At 38.4% G+C, this 21,005-nt stretch overlaps 2 protein-coding genes across 6 annotated transcripts in view; one reads left to right on the forward strand and one right to left on the reverse strand.

The window, feature by feature from the left end:
• The window catches only part of AK9 (adenylate kinase 9), a 59,046-nt gene extending 42,839 nt beyond the window's left edge, over positions 1–16,207 (reverse strand). For 2 of the 5 annotated variants that reach the window (XM_063150994.1, XM_063150992.1), the window contains exons 1-9: positions 14,970–16,203; positions 12,514–12,577; positions 10,131–10,183; positions 9,950–10,046; positions 6,820–6,932; positions 4,943–5,155; positions 4,133–4,258; positions 1,966–2,040; positions 78–179 (exon numbers count right to left, since the gene is read on the reverse strand). In XM_063150994.1, the coding sequence (XP_063007064.1) occupies positions 78–179; positions 1,966–2,040; positions 4,133–4,258; positions 4,943–5,155; positions 6,820–6,932; positions 9,950–10,046; positions 10,131–10,183; positions 12,514–12,577; positions 14,970–15,086 (960 nt within the window). In that variant the 5' untranslated portion in view covers positions 15,087–16,203. Of the gene's footprint in view, positions 1–77; positions 180–1,965; positions 2,041–4,132; positions 4,259–4,942; positions 5,156–6,819; positions 6,933–9,949; positions 10,047–10,130; positions 10,184–12,513; positions 12,578–14,969 lie in introns of all 5 variants that reach the window. The other 3 variants (XR_010027076.1, XR_010027077.1, XM_063150993.1) reach the window with 3 other exon arrangements.
• A 479-nt stretch (positions 16,208–16,686) lies between these two features.
• The window catches only part of FIG4 (FIG4 phosphoinositide 5-phosphatase), a 49,284-nt gene continuing 44,965 nt past the window's right edge, over positions 16,687–21,005 (forward strand). Inside the window, exon 1 of the mRNA XM_063150995.1 lies at positions 16,687–16,826. Coding sequence (XP_063007065.1) covers positions 16,758–16,826 — 69 coding nt within the window. The 5' untranslated portion in view covers positions 16,687–16,757. The remainder of the gene's footprint in view (positions 16,827–21,005) is intronic.

Below are 21,005 nucleotides of genomic sequence, written 5' to 3' on the forward strand. Positions count from 1 at the left end.
ATGCTATAATATAAGCTTACAGCAGAAAAGTAATTCTAGTTATTACAGTCAGTCACACTTTAGAAAAGAACACCTACGCCCTGCTTTCCATCCACTGTTTCTTCTTCTAGTTCACTTTGGAGTCTGATTACAGGAGCTGCATTTTGAACTTCCATAGACTCGAGTCGGCTTACCACTGTCTGGAAATAAAATAAGTCTTGATTTAGTACCAATCAGTGTGGGAATCAGAAAAACAGAAAGGATTTGAAAAACACTGAAGGATTTGATCTGCAGCCTTAGAAGAAGCTAAGATTGATGTAAAAATACAATACACAGACATTAAGCAGAAAAATCATAAACTTAAATTTCTATAGTTGTAGGTGATAATATGCCTTAAGTAAGGGAGAAATTGTACTGAAAAGATGGTGAAGGGTTTATAATGTAAGGGTGTGGTTGTACAGAGTAAGCTAAGAGTTTAGAAGTTATAATAGAAGCACACATATATAACATGTGTGCCTGTGAGTTAGAAGTCCATTGGATACAAGTATCCACAGTGCAGTAGAAGTAAGTGAAGGTGATAGGTTAAAAAAGCAACATAAATCCTGTGGCAACTGTCTATTGGTTCAAAAATTATATATTGCCTTGTAACAAAGAAACTTGTGACTACTCTTGGGCTATGGCCGAATGCTTGCTCCTCTAAAATCGATGTTTATCTGAGCAATAAATTGTTCTTAGCTTGAAAACAGTCCCATCCCTTCATTTCTAGCAGTAACAATGATAAATCAGAACTGCTTTTGTCTTCAGAAGGGCCCAAAAAATCTATTTAAAATTGTAACTTATTATTTATATAACGGCTATGTAAAAACCAAGGCCCGGTTATTAACTCAGACTCACGCTAGTTATTGAGCTGAATTTTAAGAAGCTATTTGGTAGATACAGGCAGTGCAAAAGGCCAAATCACAGCTTTTCTGTCTCCTCATTACACTGTGAATCCCAAGCCTACTAAAGGACAAGACTGTGAAGGTTCCCCCAAGGAAGGGCAAGCACTCAGAGCAGCTCCAATTGGAAAAAGAGGCAAATCTCTTTGGGAAATCAGACTAGGCACATTCAGAAGCAATACAACTCTGGGTAGTTTATTTTGAAAGGTATGTATACCAATGTCTACCAATGAGACTGAGATGATATTTATTTGAATAGTTTCCTGAATGTAATATTGATTGAATGCAAATATTCCTGAAATGAAAAAGCAAATTCTGTCATGTTTGGGCTAGTTTTATTATAGGCCTTTGCCTTAATTGTAGGTAAAATGGTTGGAATCATAACATAACTTGACTGCATTTAATATAAATTTTGTGTTGCAACATTCACAAACAGATCATAAATGAGGAAATTGTATGTTCCAATGTTGCAAAATGACTGCTTATTTTTCCCATAGGGCCATTCATGGTAGAGTTAAACATACACTGAAATAATTAACTTAGAGAATTATAATAATACAATTTATTTCAAACAGAGGAGAAAATGCAGGAGAAGTTTACTTCCTACCTTGTCAAAAACAATCTCCTACTTAATTTTCAAACCCATACTCTCGGTTCTGATTTGAAGCAACTTTTAGTTATGAGGCAGAGGATAAGATTATTTATCTTCAATATTTATCATTGCAGGTTTTTTAATAGGAAGAACGAGTAATCTGTATTAATTTACATTAATACAGATCAGAAAAAGCACTGAAATCAGATGGACATAATAGAAAAGTTCGTAGCCTGCCTGAAAATATTCTCATGTAACATGTATGTAAGTCTGGGAGCAAAGCAGTGAATCTTAAAATAGAGGAAGGAAAGCAAGTATTTCAAAAGTCATGTTTTCTAATAGTAAATGAATAGGTTTTAAACACAACTTAAAATTTTGCCCTCAGGAAAACAATCCACAGAATTGAGAAATTATTTTCTAGTGAAGGTTAACTTAGCTGGTGCATAGTTTACTTACCTCCAAGACAAGATCTAGTTCCTGACTTCCATCCACTTCAATAAGATATCGACAATCCTGGTAAGCCAACAATCCCTGATAAAGAACATGCCAATCAGTTGAGTATAGTTATCTAGATAATGACACTGAGGCTCATTCTCTTCCTATTACAGATCAAAGGTTGGACTCCTGGGCACTTCAGCAAAATCAGGATTCATAGTATTAATGGTTTATAAAATCTTCTGGAGATTAACTTTTATGTGAAGACAGATAAATACAGAGCTAATTCCAAAACTGGAGTTACAATGGCTTCAAAAGATAGCTTAGAAATTTTAGCTCAAATGCAAGAGAGCTAAAGAATATCAAGATACAGTAACATTTAGTGTATGAATTCAACTTTTGATTGTCTCACTACCTTAATTCTTTGCTGGAAAATGAAGACAATCTCAATTAATACATTTCTCAGAAATGCCAGCCAATAGTCCAATGTTTTAACTCCCAATTCCTTTAAAATTTGGACCATATATTTTACTTTTCCTGCTTGAAATTTTCACATTATTAATAATGTCTTAGACTAAAAAACTAGCCCATGTTGGCTGTTAATGCCTCTCTCTGAGGACTGAGAACACTCACTCCATTCCTGAAAAATGATGGTCTAACCTCAAGCCTAAAAGGTCCTATTGAAGGTGACTTTACACCTTTGCAGGTAATCTGTTCCAGTTCTTCACTATATTTATGGTCAGAGCTCATTTCCTGGCTCATTTCATCTAGTCTGTCTTCTATACTGTAAATTAAATCATCTGCTCTATCTTTGGTCCAAATAGATAATAACTAATTAATTCTTTCTAATACTCCTCTAAAGGGAGGATAATAGTTTGTATTTCTCTTATACACAATGGTCTTACAGTCTTACTAGTACATTCATATTATTTGAGTTTAAACAATAGCATTTCATTTATTGACTTTGTTTTGACTAACTAAACCCCCAAAGATGGCAGATTGTCTGAAGTACTGAGGTCTAGCCAATTATTTCACATGTTGTAGTTGTTCATTAGGTTTCTCCTCACTGCAGTATTCACATTTATTTCAGGTAATTTTAATCTCAACAATTTATCAAGACATCCAAGTGTGTTCTGCAAATTTCATTCTACCTATCTTCCTATCAGTGTGAACTGCACACCTTATAAACTTTTTGTTTCAGTTTCAACTTAATCATCTCAAACTCTGCCTGGGCCAATTGATAAAACCCTGTGTTCTTTTAATGTATTAGTGGACCACTAAGCATCTTCACCAATATATTCATTGCTAGTGAACCCTAAGTGAACCCTACCAACTAGAGGAATGTGTTGAAACTGTTGAAGTGTGGTATACATCCTAAAGTAATTTAAGAAATCCACATGAGATTAATGTGTAATGATTAAATGTTTTCCCCTTCACAGCAGCAAGAAGTTTGTTACTCTAGCAAAGACCATTACACCACTTTTACACAATTTTATCTATAGGTTTAACTAATCCATAGGGAAATTCAAAGGTATAAACCATAATTGTCAAGTGGGCATCAAACATGAAGATTTTGCAGTTGCTTGTACTAAGAGATTAAAAACAACAACAACAACAACAACAAAAAACCCCCAAAACCAAAACAAAAAACTCCAACAAAACAAAATAAAAAACATACAGTAATTCCACTTTCCTGAACACAACAGGGAAAGAAACTGTCATAGCTTCAGAAATTAAATAAGTGGTAAAAAAAACTAATGGGCTAATTACTGTGTATATAAATCTGCAGGCAATGAAGCAGGTGAGAAAGGGAACCTATTGGAGTGAAGACAATGGATGCAGATTATTTATGGGATTGCATTCTGGAATGGACTCTGGTAATGATGATGAAATAATGGAGTCTTCAAATATTTCACTTACTAGATTTAGAAAGCATTTGTGGTGGCAGGTATGGGGTCACTTTTAGAAGTCAAAGCTGATTACTTTATCTTGACTGCAGAGTAGAAACAACACCTACAGATGACAACTTTGCATCACTGATTTCGGAATAAATTTCAGAATTTGGGGAAACATTGTAGCATGACCACCTCAATACAACAAATCTCAAACTAAAAAAACAATGAAAACAGTGCAAGATATTTTAAAAATCTTTTGTCATGCATAATCATATTACTTTGCTTTTTCTTACTTCTAAATGAGGACGTATCAGATCCTTGTATATTCCAATTCTTTTCTCTGCATTTTCAAGAAAATCTTCAGGCCTGTGCACTAGTTCATAAAAAGGATCTTTTTTTTTACGTGGACCTTTTCCAGTCTGCAAAACAAAATTTCAAGACACAGAAATAATGTATTAAAATAATTTTTGTCTTCACTGAAATTTTTTAAAAGTAGCTTTGGAGAGTATTTCAAAGACTATTAGTCCAGTGACTGCTGACCATGATCCTATTCTGAAGTGTTATTTCTATGAATGGAGAGCAGTGTACTTAGAACTTGGGTTGGTAAGCCTCTGCTCCCTATTATAAAAATTTAACCTGAATTCAAATCTAATACCTTCCTGAAAAAAGAGAAAATCCATTTGTAGTAGCGTAACATCAAAACCAGAAAACAAGTTAGTGGTCTGCAAATATTAATAAAAAAGTTGCTACAAAAAATTAAGAATTCTTTTAATTTGTCTAGATCAAGAAAAAGGCAGTGTAGAGCCATCCTTCTCCTCCTGATACACTTCTAACTTATGGCAGGAAACAAGATCAGTGAATTTTGAGTCAAAGACTGAGCCCAGGTTAAGCTATACAATGATCAATATTTGCTGTCACTAAAACCTACTATTTAAGTGTTACTCCACATCTCTTAAAGCAGGACAGAAATGGAATTAAGATTAATTTTGAGCAAAATAAATTCATAAGATACTACAGTGATATTTTAGAAGATCAGAATTTTTTCTGCTTTGTCTAAAGTACACTGTAATATTTTGCACTGTTTAGAAATTAGCAATATTTACCTCATCTTCTTCTTCTTCATCCTGCTCTTCTTCTTCTTCCTCCTCTTCTTCCTCTTCTTCCTCTTCTTCTTCCTCTTCTTCTTCATCCCGATCTTTCTTTTTCTTACGCTTGTCAGCAACTTTAGGATCCCACTGGTTCCTCTGATATATCACCCCTGAATCAGGGTTTTGCCTTTGTCCTGATATTCTTTGGAGTAACTCATGATCTGGACACTAGCAAGGAAAAATTAAAAGGAAATTGTGTTTATTGTACTGCTGTAACATCTTTTTCTTGGAGAGACAAAATTTCTCTAAACTGGTCTAGTAGTAACAGTATTTCATTATTGCCACAGTTAGCTAGAATCTCCCTTCTTCCTTTGTTTTTGATCTAATGAAAATAGTTACAATTCTGACATATCTGTGAAAACAGCTTAAATCCCCCGAAATCAAAAGCAAAGTTATTTCTTTGACTTTGGGGCAAGGATTTTTAATGTGTATTTAGTTTCAGTCCTTTTCCCAGAGGACATAGTGTTACTACATGAAGTCAAGAATTTAATTTTTCTTTCTGGTTTAGTTAGTATCACTCTTCTATTTGTATTGTTGCACGTGAATCTATACAACACATATTCTCAACAAGAGGGATTTCTCACTACATAGCATTAAAACAAAGACTGACTTTCTGAAAAAATCACATCTGCCCCAAAAGCAGGACAAGAATATGTCTTGTTGATGTTTTAGGATCTTTCTGAGACTACAGAAAAAAGGTCTGAAGTAGGCATTCACCAACTTTCATTATGCATGTTCAAGCAAATTAAGTCTTAAGAGTATGGGATTAAAACAAACACTGAGTTAAATCTGCAAAGTGATAGAGTTGGTCCATACCCAGAGGCTTAGCATCTGGAAAAACACATAGATGTGCCAACTAGAATCAAAATCCCAGGAAGAATGGAGGACACCACCAGAGGCTGACTGTTCAGAACCCATCCATTCTGCACATTCAAAGTAGAAGACAAAACCAATCTAGTTGATTATAAATAAAACACTGCTAGAGGAAGGGCCTGAAAGTGTGTTCATGACTATACATATGGTTATTTTTTTCAGATGGAGTCTGGCACAGTTCAGTGTGGGCCATCTAGAACCCTCCCCAGTGAACAGCTGGGCACAATCTGGAGAGTGGCACAGGCCTTGGGCCTTTCCCTGGGGGCAGTTTGGGCACTGCCATGCCATTCTGACTAACAGCTTAGCAGTGTTTGGCCAAAGCAGCTGGCCCGAGGTCTGAAGAGACCCTCTTGCCTTGTTTTGCTTACTAATGTGGACATAGCAAGCAACTCCATTCTTTTAAGTTACACTGAGAAAGTCCTCTAAATCCCACACTAACTATGGCTTATGTTTCTCTGGTTATATCAGAGTAATTTCGTAAAATATCTAGTATGTCACATCACTGCTCATGAAGAAATTGAGATTTGTAAACAAGATGAATTAATAATTAAGCAGTTTCACAATTAGTGACTGAAAAATATAACTATTTTCTAACTACTTTCCAACTTCCATATGTGAGAAGTTTCTTCCTGCATTACACAAGTGGCAAATTACATGTGTCCAAAATTCCATCATAATAATGTAATTCAAAGATTCTCTTTCTTGAAAACCTCTATCTTCTAATTGGTGGAGGTGCAAAACCTGTAACTGCTACTAAAGTTCTAGGACATGTTCATTACCTCATCAATGCTTATAATGGAACAAACCAGCAAACCTCTATTCCAATATAAAGAGAAGAATTTATCATTCCTCAATAAATTCTGTACTCAAGTATACAGAGGAAAATATTATATTTGGCATGCATATGAGTCTACTAATAATTAGGAAAAATACCAGGAAGTTATTGAAGATGACATTACCTTAATGGTAATCAGGAAATCCGGTTTTAATTTTAGATTCCTTATTTTCTCTATTTGTTGTGGAATAGTCATGTATTCCTCCGAGAGAGAAGGAAATCCAGTGAGAACATAACCTGCCAAATACATGTAATTGAACATATTTTAATAGGGTTGGTCAATTACAGAGCTATTTATACTCATCTCCTTTAAACAATGCACGTAGTGGTACAATTTTAAACCACATACATGACACAACACTATTAAAAAACCTGTGCACTCATGTCTGCTTCAGATGAAATACAGACAAAAAAGTGTATTGTTTTCAGCTTTATGGAGTACTCTCAACATATGTTAACTCAATTAAAAACATGTAGACATTAAAGACTATACTCAGACCTTGCTTTATGCACCCAGCACAGACATTTTAGTGCCCAAAAAGTGACAAGCTTTCAGTGACCCGTTTTGCTACTAAAAGGCTTTTTAAGTGTGGGATTCACATTTTCTGAACAGAGAAAGAGAGAGATAATTCTCTCTCTCAGGCTTTTTCATGGAGAAGCACAGAAGGAAAACAATTTTTATCTCTGCTTGCTGCTCCTGGTGTTTTGCACATGTGGAATGTGTGGGAAGATTGTTTACCTGAAGGAATTTTGTAACTGGATTCTGGTGAAGATTGCTTATGTTAATTAGCCTATCAGGTCCAAGCTGTGTGGACTGTTGGTCTGCAAACAGTCATGAGTTTTTTCAGTTAGTAGTAAGTATGATTAGTATAGTATAGTATTTCTCTTTAATATAGTTGTAATATACTATAGTATAGTTTTAATAACGTGAGTGTTCAGCATTCTGAAAAAAAAAACCAAAAAAACCCAAACTAGATATAAAAGGCACTGCAAAGAATAGCCAGTCTATGATTTAAAACAATTAAACTAGGAGTCTAAGCTTTTTACACAACCTTTACATGTTTTGCCATCTAATGAAGGGAGTCTGAACCACTCTCCTGCCTCTCAGAGGCACTATGCACATGGTATGCACATGGATCATTTGGCAAGCACCGGTTCACTCAGGATTCCCAGTGCTGAGTCCTATTTGGCAAACAGACATTGGCTCGACATGACAAGCAGAGTGGCAATGATATGTTTTCCTAGTTTTACAGTGCTCAGTCCCACAGATGAGCTTGTGGTTTCAAGTTCCTAGGAAAGTACTGTAACTGCTGATGGCTGTATGTATGCAGTAAGAACTACTGAATTGCAACAAAATCAATATTTTGGCCAGGATGAGAGACTAAACAAAAATCAGGTGGATTTTTTTAGCCAAATAATGAGAATATTCCCTTAGAGAAACGGTGCACGCTTAGAATTTTATGTGATAACATTTAAGTGCAAGTCTGGGCAGCACAAAAATGTGGCAGCAGTCTTGCAAGAGGTGTTAGAAGGGAAGACTCCTACTTCTATGGAAGCTACTATCCATAGATGCAAGGGAAGAAGAAGATAAGCAAGGGATAGCAAAATATATAGTTATTCCTCTAGGAAATTAAAATCCTGGATTCTAAACTATTGATACCTTTAGAGAATTCTAACTGGTAGTGACGTGTGAAGAATGTGCACAGCCTCTGCTTATCAGCACATCCCAGATAACAACAGCTGATGTGAGCGAAATGGAAGGGTAACATGGAAAACCATTCTTGGAGAGAGTGTTTGCCCCCAAATCAATCATGTGAGGAGGCTAAAAATCATTAAGTGTACCTAAAGCAACTATCAACTAGATCAAAAGTAACCAGAGGATTACCAAGAAGCTTTTGAGACACACTTATTGTGTATACTGTTTAAAAACTTGCATTTTACCAACACCAAAGGTAAAAAACCCAACCTTTCATACAACAGTTTCTAAAATCTTGAATGAATAATTTAAAGTGAATTGACTGAAAAAGTTACTAGAAATACTAAAACAAAAACTGGTTTTGGAGGTCAGCTCTAGTTGACAGGAAAAATAGTGAGGATGTTGGTTATTCTATTCCTTGCTACTTTGGGGCATGTGTAATACAGAAAGTGTCATGGCTACAGGAACCAAACTTTATTCAACTTCACAGTCATCTTTACAGTCCCCAGGACCTCTGCGCTCCTCTGTGATACAAACATCTTCAGACTGATTCAAGGAGGGGAACTCCAATAACACAGAAGCCTCTTCATGCCTTTACCAAAGTCCTCACATACATATTAAGAGACTGGCATTTCTGCTGCTACCTCTTCCAGCAGTTTTTTGTGTTCTTTTTTTAAAAATTTCTTCCCTATTTCTCTTTTTTATACTGTTTTAAAAGCCTGGCTTCACCAGGTAAGACTGTATATTTTGCAAAACTGTTGAGTCATGTACTAGAAAACAAATTAAACCCATTGCAACTGAAAGCTTAAAAAGCAGGCTAGTTTTTAGAGCAGTAGAAACTAACATTGGCACTATACTTGTCTCTCTCCTATAATGGAAATTTCAAATGAAAGTCAAAACAAGAAAAAGAAACTACATTTCCTTTTTACCTACTTTCTTCTTGGCAGTACATCTGTTTCCTCATCAGGGAAGCAGATTCAGACACTAGCAAGATCTGCAGCACTTGTCCTGACACCCTCAATTAACAAAATCTTTCCTCAAATAGTAGAATTATAGCCACTACCATTACTATTCTCATCCATCCTACTCTGTGTGACAAAATGCAAAGGGAATAAACTATTCTGCAAGAGGAAAAAAAGCCATAATACTTTGAATTTTCAGTAAACTGTTTTCCTTCTTTTACATTGTTTAAAATGCTTAAAATGTTTTTGCTGATGGATTTTTGTTATGTTGTTGTTATAGAAGTATTGAAGAATAATATATCTGCATTTTAAATCCTATCCTGAACAGGTAATATTGTCAAATAAGAGTCATATCAACACTTACAATTTTGGGAAAATTATTTTCTCAAAATCAACATAACACAGGATCAGTATGACACTTTCTGATCTCCCATACTGGTATATTAATCCCTAAACACACTTCCAGTTTATTGATATTCCACAGCCTGAAGAGCATGAGAAAAAGCTAGAATTATATTTGAGCACCAATAGATGTAAAATGGATGTAAAAATATAAGTAGCACATTCTAAGAAGTTTAGGCTATAAATATACTTACCATAATGAGCAACTTCTGGTGACTCAATCATTTGCAGAATCATTTCTGTCACCAGTTCCTCAGGAATACTTTGTCCTTCACAAAGCAATTTTTGACACTAGGGTAAAATGCAAAACATAGTCTTTTATACTAAGTGTTTGTTAAAAATGTGACAAAACTTACTAGAAGATTAGACCTTTACCTGAAGTCCATTTTCTGATCCTTGTTGAATATTCGTTTTAATTACTTCTGAGGCTAAGGAAGCATATCAAAGATAAGAAAAATAATTAATACCAAATATTTTCTAAACAGATTTGTACCTGCAGATATATACGTACACACACATACACAGGAGGATGCCTGTGTGCTCCAAGCAACCAGACTATTTTGAATGAGAAGCCATTACACTCAGGGCCATTATTATACTTTGCCCATCCAGAACCTGGTGCCTTATGGTAAGGACTGGGTAAGTGTTTCTTCCTACAATTTAACCCTGTATATACTACACAAAAATGCACAACAGCAGTTTTGCAGGATTATTTGAACTACTTATTTAAATTCAATCAGTCTTACTGTCTTTTACTCCAGAGATGAGTATTTGAGTTCAATCACTCTTTAAATTTAAAAACCAAGATTTAGAAGAACTCTTTAGACACACAAAATCACCTTCTTTAAGAAAAGTGACATCCATCAAATTCAAAGACTGCCCTATGTCTCTGTGGATAGTGACATCATATTAGAATGACCCTAGAAGTCTTTCACAATTCTGTATGAATTAAACAATCAGACATTTTATAGAAGTTTTCAAGAATGACTCTTATAGCTATGTTTAAATTACTAATAAACCAGGCCAGGGAAAGGTCCTGAAGCCAGGTGACCCATGACTATATAGCCCTAATCTTTCTTCTCAAAACACAGTGGCTGTTTTCCAACTGCTCCTACTACGTTGCACATCCTACCATTCATACTGTGGATAGATGTTCAGAACAATATTTGCCGTGGGCCAAAACTGAGACAGGGAGTGTACTAATTAACAATACAGGCAACTGAAAATCAGCAATCTGTGTGCACCCTGGCCCTGTTTTATTTATGAGTATTGACCAATTCACTGGATAAATGCATAGTAAGTATTGTATCATTAATAAGATTGCAAACACCTTTCCTATCCAATAATTTTCTGTTGGTTTATTTTTAACTCAGCACAGGACAGATGTTGATACTACGGAGTAAATTCGGTGGAGGACACCAAAGCCATCAGAAGAATGAACAGCCTAGGAGGAGCCAAAAGAACTGACCTTGTCCAGCCTGGAGGAAACCAGACAGCTCTTACTGCTATCTAAAACGACTTATTGGGAGGTCACAAAGACACACCCATGGTCACCACAGAGCACAGTTAGGACAGGAGGAAACAGACACCAATAGGAACACGATAAGTTCAAATAGGGTAAATAGGAAGCAACTTTTCATCAAGAAGGCAGTCAAACATTGCAAAGTGTTTCTCTGGGAGGAGGTGGAGTCTCCATCCTTGGAGACAGTCCAGATTGAACTGAGCTGCCCTTTCTAGCTCACCCTGCTTTGAGAGGAATGTTTGACTCAGTCACCTCTGGAGGTCCTTTCTGAATGAAATTATTCATGTTTATGTATGCTGAATTTATTTGTTTCTTCCTTTTTTAATGTAGAAAATGAACAAAAATTACTAGCATAAGTAACAGTGTGTACACACGTGTGCGTTCACTAGCTAAAAGAAGATTAAAAGAAATATCATGAACAATATAAGAGTAATTCCCTGAATTAGAAATAAGGCTTAAAAGCACAGTAACTGAGATTTAGATTGGTTGCTAAGAAAAACTTTCTAATGGCAAAGAGAATGTTACAGAGATAGACTGTCTAGAAATCTTTTAAAACAAATTTGATGAACATTTGTCAGTACTGATTTAAATACATTCAAACAGAGTGGACTAGCTTAAGTACATTCCTTAAGAAGTACATTCCTTAAGAAGAAGTGCCTTCTGATTTTGGCCTGATCTATGTTTTGGACCAGGTATTAATTTTTTTTTCTTGCTATACAATACTATGACATAAAAATTCCATATATACCTCAGTCAAAAAAGCACTTCATTAAAAGTGATTTTTACCATGTTACAATTCTTAATCTTCAAAAGTAAAGGTACTTCATTTGATAAATAACTGTTTCCTGGAGTTTATCCCCTTGTATTGGACACTGCACAAAAAGAAAGGAAAGAGCCTCCTATTTTTTCATGGTCTGCTCCTGGAAAATGTCTGTACTCTATGGAGTTGAATAAGTTGCCTCCATGTGAACAAAAAGGGTCACAGGAACCCCCTTACAGGACTGGGAATAGAATTTATGATTAAAAAAACAAAACACAGTGATTTTTCTAAGCCTTTCAATAACTGAAAGACTGTGAACAGTAATTTTATTTCTGGTAAAATGATTACTTGGTCTTATCAGAAGTGTTTGCTGCAATCAGAAACATGTCCTTTGAATTACAGGGAACAGTGAGGGTATTCTAACCCAAAAGCTATTGTGGAGCCAAAGCAATGTTCCAAATATAGCACGTGTTTACCTTCTATGAAAATGCAGTTCCATCTCTGTGCTAGTTTGCTAGCCAATGTTTTCTTTCCAGAACCCTTAAAATGAAAAATACACTTTTAAAAGAAAGAACAAAACCAAACATATAAGACTGAAGAACATATTTTCACATGATAAAAACAATGAAAATCTACCACTGGGATTAGGGCCTCTGAGTTATGCATTGGGCAAACACAAAACACTCTTTTTAATATCACCCTCTACTTCATATTGCCTAGCATTGCTAATATGCTGCTACTTGTAGCTTATCATCTCCAAAGTCATTATACTGAGTTTGTTTCTGAGCACTCTGTCTAAAACTCAGCTATGATTTGACCACAAATTCCTATGAGGAATTCCTTAGGACTAAGATGTATTATCTTCAGCCTCAATGCAAATTATGATGGAAAGCTACTCAACCCTTTCTGAGTAGGATACAATGGGATAATATTTTTTTACTAAAACAACAAATGCTTAAAAACTGCCCTTGTTAGTCCACAAATCTGGTTAGATACTGACAAAATCTTTATTATTTACATGAATCCAGAGGAAAACCGACTTAACTGAGAGCTACAAGGCTTCCAAGAGTGATTAACTGAATGGGATTTTGCAAAACCCATCATCTTCAACCCTTTGGATTGTGCCCTTTTTTTTAGAAGGGCATATAAGAAGACCTGTTTTGACAGTTTATTTGTCCTTGATAAATTTTGTGATAAAAAATAGCAAAACCCAACAAATAAATTACATTCTCAGTTAAGAGTGTATCAACATTCCAGCCTACTCATACCTTACGCCTTACAGGTGTGATGAGAATATATGTATTTGGCTTTGCTTTAATGGCACTGTGGTTTTAATTTTAAAGATATATCTCAAGTAGGATAGGTACTCTGCACATCAGTCAGATATATAAAAAATATTATCATAAAAATAAACTATTTCATTCCCTGCTTTCCTGGTAAGGTCTGTACAATTTTAATATCTTGTTATATTGATGTCAAGCATCTAATGAAGGCACTGGTTGAGAATATGTGAAATTTTTGTACTGCCTTTCAATGAGCATTTTATGGTATTTTGGTCTATGAAACATAAAGTTACCTTTGTCATACAAGGTTAAAATTTTGATGTTCATTCAAAACCAGATGAGTTAGTTCACTGTAGTTTTCTGTTGAGCTGAGTGCACTCTTACAAGTGCATAAGACACGTTATAAGGCAAACTTGTAACAAAAAAAAAGAACTCTCTTCAGCAAACTGAGGCAATAATATAAACTCACATTTGGGAAAAAAAAGAAATCTGAAATGTTTAGGCTGACAAAACATCAAATGTTTCTAAGTTAAGGAGGCCACAAATTAGTTGAGAAAAAGACAGACCTTGAATTATAGTTAAAAGGTAGTACAGATCTTTTTATCAGGACACCTTGGTGGATTTTGAATGTTTCCAAATATATAGGATAGAATTTGGTCAAAGTTTAATATTAAAGATCTGTAATATCTCATTACATGCCTGTAAGTCAGTACATTACCCTGAAGGCTACTTTACACCAATTTATGTCTTTAATATATCAAGTTTATTAAAAAATAAAACATTTTAATAGCATTGTTCTGGTTTTGGCTGGGGTAGAGTTAACTTTCTTCACAGTAGCTAGTGTTTTGGATTTGTGCTGAAAGGAAGTGTTGCTAATACAAAGGTGTTTCTGTTAGTGCTGAGCAGGGCTTAAACAGAGCCATGGCCTTTCCTGCTTTCCATCCTGCTCTGCTGGTGAGGAAAATGAGGGTGGATGGAAGCTGGGAGGGAACACAGCTGGGACAGATGACACTGTCTGACTGACACTCAAGGATATTCCAAAGCACATGGTGTCATGCTCAGCATATAAATCTGGGAAAGAGAAGGAAAGGGAAGTACTTTTGGAGTGATATCATTTGTCTTCCCAAGTCACCACAAAACATGATGCAGCCCCTGTTCCTGGGGATGGCTGAACATCTGCCTGTCCCTAGGAAATGGTGAATTAATTCCTTGTTTCGATTTGCTCATGTGCATGGCTTTTGCCAACCCATGTATTTTATCCCTTTTACCTTTCTGATTCTCTGTCCCACCCCACCAGGGTGAGTGAGCGAGCAAAAGGCTGTGTGGGGTTTACTTGCTGGCTGGGGTTAAACCACCACAAAAATAAAACCAATCCATTTTACCAATGTCAAAAGAGAAGAAACGTTTTGAGCAATGAGTAACTTTTAAGTACAGTAATAACATTTTTAATCACAATTGACTGAAGGCAAAAACTGGTCTCATTTAATAAGACCTAAATTTTTACCATCCTCTGCGGGATTTGAAGAGTGGCAAAATCCAAAAAGCAGGTATTTGACTCTTTTGGTAGCACTGGTAAACTAATGTTTTGAAAGGAAAAGTAAAATTGTGAGCAGAATATCTGACAAAAACACATCTATCAGATATCTTACTGGCTTTCCAAAGACAATAAAGCAAGTGGGCTTGGACAACAGAAAACATCTTTCAGCTTCATCTTCATCAAAGATGTCTGTCAAGGGCTGAGCTTGTTTTTCCTCTTGTGAAGCCATGTGCTTTCTAAGGCTAGAAGGAAAAAAAGAATTTGTAATAAAGTACAGTAGTTACATGTGCGTACAATGACCTTAAAATGGAAGTGAATTACAAGGTAAATGGATTTGTAAAAGAGAAAGCTTTTATAAGAAAAAGCATTTACAGAACACACACAATGCACCCATCAAATGAGAGAAAATCCATTTATGAAAAAGAAAGCACTGTTGGAACAACCTGTTGATGACTTCTTCATGAGTCTCATATTGGCTGTTGCTCTTTTTTAGATTTTTGTTGATTTTAATTTCCTGCTCCAATTACCACACAATTGTGACTTCTCTCTAGTCCCTGAAAGGGGCCATGGGCCTGCCAAGACCTTTGGGTTTGTGCATCAGACACAGAAGGGCCCTCCCATGGTCAGTGGAACTGCTCTCTGTGTCCACACAGGCAGGTACACAAATAAGGCTCTGCAGAATTAAATCACAGCTCTTGATCTCTTCCACCATCCTCTTCACAAATCCCAGCTCTTCCAGGAATGCAGGCAGTAGCAAGTCCAGTGCTGCACAACAAATTAAAATCTAAACAAATTACTAATTCAGATAAGCTGGAGGAAAATTTGCATGGACCTTTCAAACAAAAATGGAGGCCAAAACCTGAGGAGCTTGCTGAAGTTTGTTTGAAAGAGTCACAACTAACCCCACAGTCTTTAGAGGGCCACTTCAGAGTCATAGCCCCAGCAAAACCCACATGCAACCACCCACCCAACCCAGCACAGCCCAACACAACTCCTGTCAGTTTTAAACTAAATTTAAAAATTCAACTAAAAAACTCTACTTCAGCATGAGAATCTGAAAAAGTTTGTCTTGAAACATCAAACACAAATGTTCAGATGCTCTTGCACTAAACATTTTAATATTAAAAAAAGGAAAAAGCCACACATGCGAACCAGCTCCCCATTGCCCCCACAGAAACTCACTGGCCGAGCTTTACCTGCCGTGCCCAGCAGCCTCGCTCCCTCCCAAACCTTCACAAGGGCCAATTTCCTAATTCACAAAATCCACCACAACCAAAGCAAAGAATTAAACCAGACACACACACACCCACACCCCCACACCCACACCCTTCTACGCACACCCAGGACCATGTCCCGGTGGGAGCTCCCCTCCCGGTAGGAGCCCCCGTCCCGGTGGGAGCCCCCTTCGCGGTGGGAGCCCCGTCGTGCGCGCCCCCGCTGCCGCCACCGCCCAGCGCGCCCCCGTTGCCCGGGCAACGGCCGCGCCCCGCCCCCTGCGGGAGGGAGCGGCAGAGGCCCCGCCCCACACGGGGCGTGGGCGGGGCTGCGGAGCTGTTCCTGGTGCTGACCGTGCTCACCCCGCGGGGAGCGGTTCCCGGCGGGAGCAGCGAGTGCGGATGCAGTACTGCCGCTGCCGCCTCGCCTGCCCCGGTGCCCCGCCGCTGCCGCCGCAGCCGCCGCGCCCGGAGCCGCCGTTGCCGAGAGGCCCCGCGTGACGCGGCTCCGCGACGCAGGCGCGCTCTCGCAGCCCCCTGTGGGCGCGCCTGCGCATTGGCGTGCCGGCACTTCCGGGTTCGCTCGGTGCCGGCGGTGGTTCCCCGCTCTGCCCGGAGTGTTCCTCCCCCGCCTCCGGCTGTTCCCGGCGTGTTCCCGGGCGGCCCCCGCCGCTCTCGCCCCCACCATGCCGGTGGCGGCCGCCGTCCCCCTGATCAGCTCCGTGCAGAAGCTGGTGCTGTACGAGACCAGGGCTGTAAGTAGCGTCCCCCCTGCCGCCGCCGCAGGTCCCGGGGCTGCGGCCGCCGCACAGCGCGGGGGCATGTCCCGCCCCCCCAGCGTGTTAGCTCGGCCCTGCTCGGAGCTGCTGCCTCGGCTGGGTTGCAGCTTGTCAAAAACTACCCCTTACCTTTCTCTTCGTGTGTTGGGATCTGGTTCTTTTTGGTCACACACTCAAAGCATCCCAAGAATTGAGAAGAATAAGGTTTTAAAGTTCTTGTTTTCGCTGTGTCTCCGCCTCGTGCCCGTAGCGGAGCAGTGGCCTCTGCGGGGCCGGGCAGCGCAGGGCCCTGCGGTGCGAGCGCTGCCGAGGGGGAACGAGGGTTGGGCCCCTGCTTGTTGTGTCCTGGGGCTGCTGTCACACTGCCAGGGGAACACGGCTCCCCCCAGTTAGAACTGGACAGCTGAAGGTGTCCGGAATTAATATTTGAATTAAGAATTGGTTACTACCTGCACTGACCTGTTTGCTGTTTATTACCCGCTTCAGTGCTCATTGTCCGTGAAACAGTTTCCACAGTGTTCAGTCTGACCTTTGGAAGTAAGCTCTTGAAGATTTTCAGCATTCCTTATGTCCTGTTGCAGAAACTATAGGCATGTGTTGTTCACAGTAGTTTTTGTCACAGGCAAAGTGGATTGGAGGTTGAAATGGTAATTGCTGCTTTAGCCATGTGATGAGCATAGTGTGAGTCAGAAGCCAATTCTTGGTGTAAATACCACGTGTATTTACCATTCCTTAGCTCCCAATCAAATTTCTATGTGTTTCATAGTATGTTGGTTTCTTCACTTAAGGTAGTTTTTAAAAGGTTTATGGACCATGGCTCTACATGCAAGTTAGGCCTAGTTTCAAGTTCAGATGTTACCTGTACTGATAAAAGAAAGATAATTTATACACTGAAGCCCCTTGGAAACTTTCCAAAATGTCACAGATGCAAGAATGATCTTAGTATGAACAGTGATCTGACTTCCAGCTTTGCTTCTGTCAGAAGCAGATTTGTGCTTTTGTTGTAATTTCCCACTGAACAGCCTATGAAACAGAGACAGATCAAAGTATGCAGAGTTATTTTTACAAGTAAATTTTAAAAATAAAGGTTGCCCTCCAGAAAGTCATTCCAAAGTGTTACTTTTTACATAGGCCTAAATGAATTTTGAAAGCTACCTGATTTATCTTTCTCAATGTGGCTGGTAAAGGCTATTTTTTCTTCTATTTTCAGCTAAATTATTGTTATGTGTGAGTAGGGCACTGGGCAAATGTGATTTCTGAATCAAGTCCTGTATTACTCACTTTAGTTTTTCTTGGCTCACAACTCATGCTACATCTCAGTTAGCTGAGATTTGGCTTCCAGTGACTGGCATGTGTGGGTACCTGGCCTGCTTCTCTCTGCTGCTGAGAGACAACGTGCTGTGAGCAGGGCAGATATTGTGCTTTGGATTCTGTCAGCTATCTGCTGTTCCCTGGGCCTCTCCAGCTGATGCTGTTATTTCAGGATCACAGGCTTTTACATCTGGCCGGGGTAGCTCTGCCCGAATGGATGGGTTTGTTGTCCATGATGTGCTTTGTTCAGATTCAGTGAGGGGCAGGTCCAGCAGTCCTGATCACTCCAGGAGGCAAGATGGTTTTCATCAGCTGTGAAAGGCAGTGGTTTGTGGATGAGCACGTGCTGTTTGAAATATCTCAGCTGAGCAAGGGCATTTCAAGCTGATATTTCATTAACTTCTTATGAGTAATGAAAATGGAACTTTTTCCCTGTGTAAGGTTTTGTTCTTGCTTTTAAAAAGTACAAATTGAAGCATTTTGTGGTTTGATATTCAAATTCTAGTGATTTTTTCAGAAGAAAAAATGCAGTAGGAGTCATTTTGGTATGATTATTTGAAAAGACTTACTGCACTTAAAAAATGCCTGGACTAAGGGGTGTTAGAAGGGACTTCCAGAGAATACCAAGTTGAGCCCCCTCCTCAAAGCAGCTTCAACAAGCATATTACTCAGGATTGTGTGCAGCTAAGTTTTGAATACCTTCAAATATACTGATTTTACAGCCTCTGCAGACCTTTGGCAAGAGTTTGTGTCTCTTACCTACACTTTCCTGTTACATGGTTTTGGACAGCAGCAAGATGCTGCCAAAGCTTTCTGAAGGCTGAACAAACCTAAACCCAGTTCTCTCAGCACACCCTGTGCTCTGTCATGTGGATCATCTGGAGAGCTCTCTGCTGGAATCACTCTGCTGTATCAATGTCTGTCTTGTACTGGGGAGGCCAAAATTGGGCTGGTGGTTTGATCAGTCGCTGTTACAGCTCATGCAGTGTCATGTTGTGCTGCTGACAAACTTCTCCCCAAGGTGTCCCTCATGCCATCTCCTTTGCATAAGATCTCACAATCATGGAGTTGCCAGCTGTGACAGTCACTTGTACAGCATAAGCATCATCCAAAAATAAGAATGAACAGCTTTCTCCTGTTTCAGGTGCTTTTCTGGTTTCCCTAAGGCCATAGACTTGCTAGATCCAGCATGTGGGATTTGAAGTTGTGTCAGATACAGGCTAACCTGAGACTATATCCTAAGATTTCTAGTGCAAAGAAGGAATTATTTAAGTTGTCAGCAGTGGGAGAAACAATGATTTTTATTCTGGTCATTGAGCTTATTCCTGTAAAATCCCTGTGTTAAAGGAAGAGATGAAATGGATTAGGAAGTGGAAAAAGTGGAAATGGTTTACAGAGGTTTTCTTTATTTGGGTTTCTTTTTAGATAAAAATACAATAGTATTAGTGAAGTCAAAGAGGATAGGCTCTGCTCTGGTGGTGTTGTTGGAGTCAAATGAGAGACTGCAAGAGGTGAGGAGAACTGAATTCATGGCGTCAATTGAATTAACAGAGAGCAAAATTCTATATTTTCTATTAATGTTTATATTTAGGGTAGTTGCTGAAACCTACCTTTCCAGCTGATGCTTTGGGTCAATAAATGCCATGGAGGTGTTAACTGGAGCTCCTGCTTGTCCTAGGAAGTTGAAAGCTTGTTTAGAAGTAGTCAGAAAGATGAACTGAAAGTTTTATTCAGATCAATGGCAATTATCTTTCCTTTTATACAAATATTGATCACTGAAATGCACACCAGAGGGCACTAAAGATATTTGAGCTCTATGACTAATAAAAAACAAAAGACATTTTCCTCTCCTCTTCAGGAGAAAATGGAACTTTTGTGTTTTCCCCAGATGAAGCCCACCTGAAAGCTGTAGGTTAGTTCAATGAAATTATCCTTCCCCTGAGGCAATGTGACATTGAACAAGACAATTTATGTCGTCTCTATAAAGTCATATCACTTGCCTATCTTTCAGGGTATTATGAGGCTTAATTAATAGTATTTTATTCTAGTCAGGTTCTTTTACAGTCTTCATCTCCACAATATCCAAATGACTTGCACAAGCTTATTAAGTAAAGTGACTGGCATAATTACCTGTAGGTATTTCTGCCCTTTATTCACCAGAGAAAACTATGGGCATTTGTTTTATTTTAGATGGTTTTTATTCTAATAGTAACAGTATAAAGATTTTTGTATTCAAAACTCCAGGGGTTGCATATTTAATGTTGAAGTTAGACTGTGGTCAATTTGGAGAAATTTCAATATGGAATATGATTTCACAGAAAAACCTATAGAATTTTTATTGAATTATGAAGTGCACTGATTTATATAGATGGGTATCTGACACATTCAAAAAATGTTGAAAGTAGCGAACAACCTTCTGGGCAACCATTAGCTATCATAATTTTCTATCTGGAGGTGGCTGTGCAATGTGCTCTCTCTGGAACAGTTTCACTAGCAGAAGACAGCTCCTTTCAGCTGACTCTCCTATTCCCCTGTATTGGTGTTCCAGGAGTGATGGTCATGTGGCAGAGCAGAGCATGGAATTGGGATGAGAGGAGGAATTTTGGGCAACTCAAGAAGTCACTTTTGATCTTGACACTTAACTGTCTTGCCATACCGCTGGATTTATGGCTATAAAATATGGAAACTTGATCTACAGATGTATGTGGGCTCTGAGAGCATTTATGAACAGGGCAGATAGCTGGTGGCATAGCAGTGATGAGAGCACCACAGGTTTTGAAGGGTATTTTGAAGGATATGTTTTCAGGCAGAGCAAAACTAAAGTTCAAAAGTGAATGCATCCCA

The sequence above is a fragment of the Melospiza melodia genome, chromosome 3 (genome assembly GCF_035770615.1).
Source record: "Melospiza melodia melodia isolate bMelMel2 chromosome 3, bMelMel2.pri, whole genome shotgun sequence".
NCBI lineage: Eukaryota > Metazoa > Chordata > Aves > Passeriformes > Passerellidae > Melospiza > Melospiza melodia.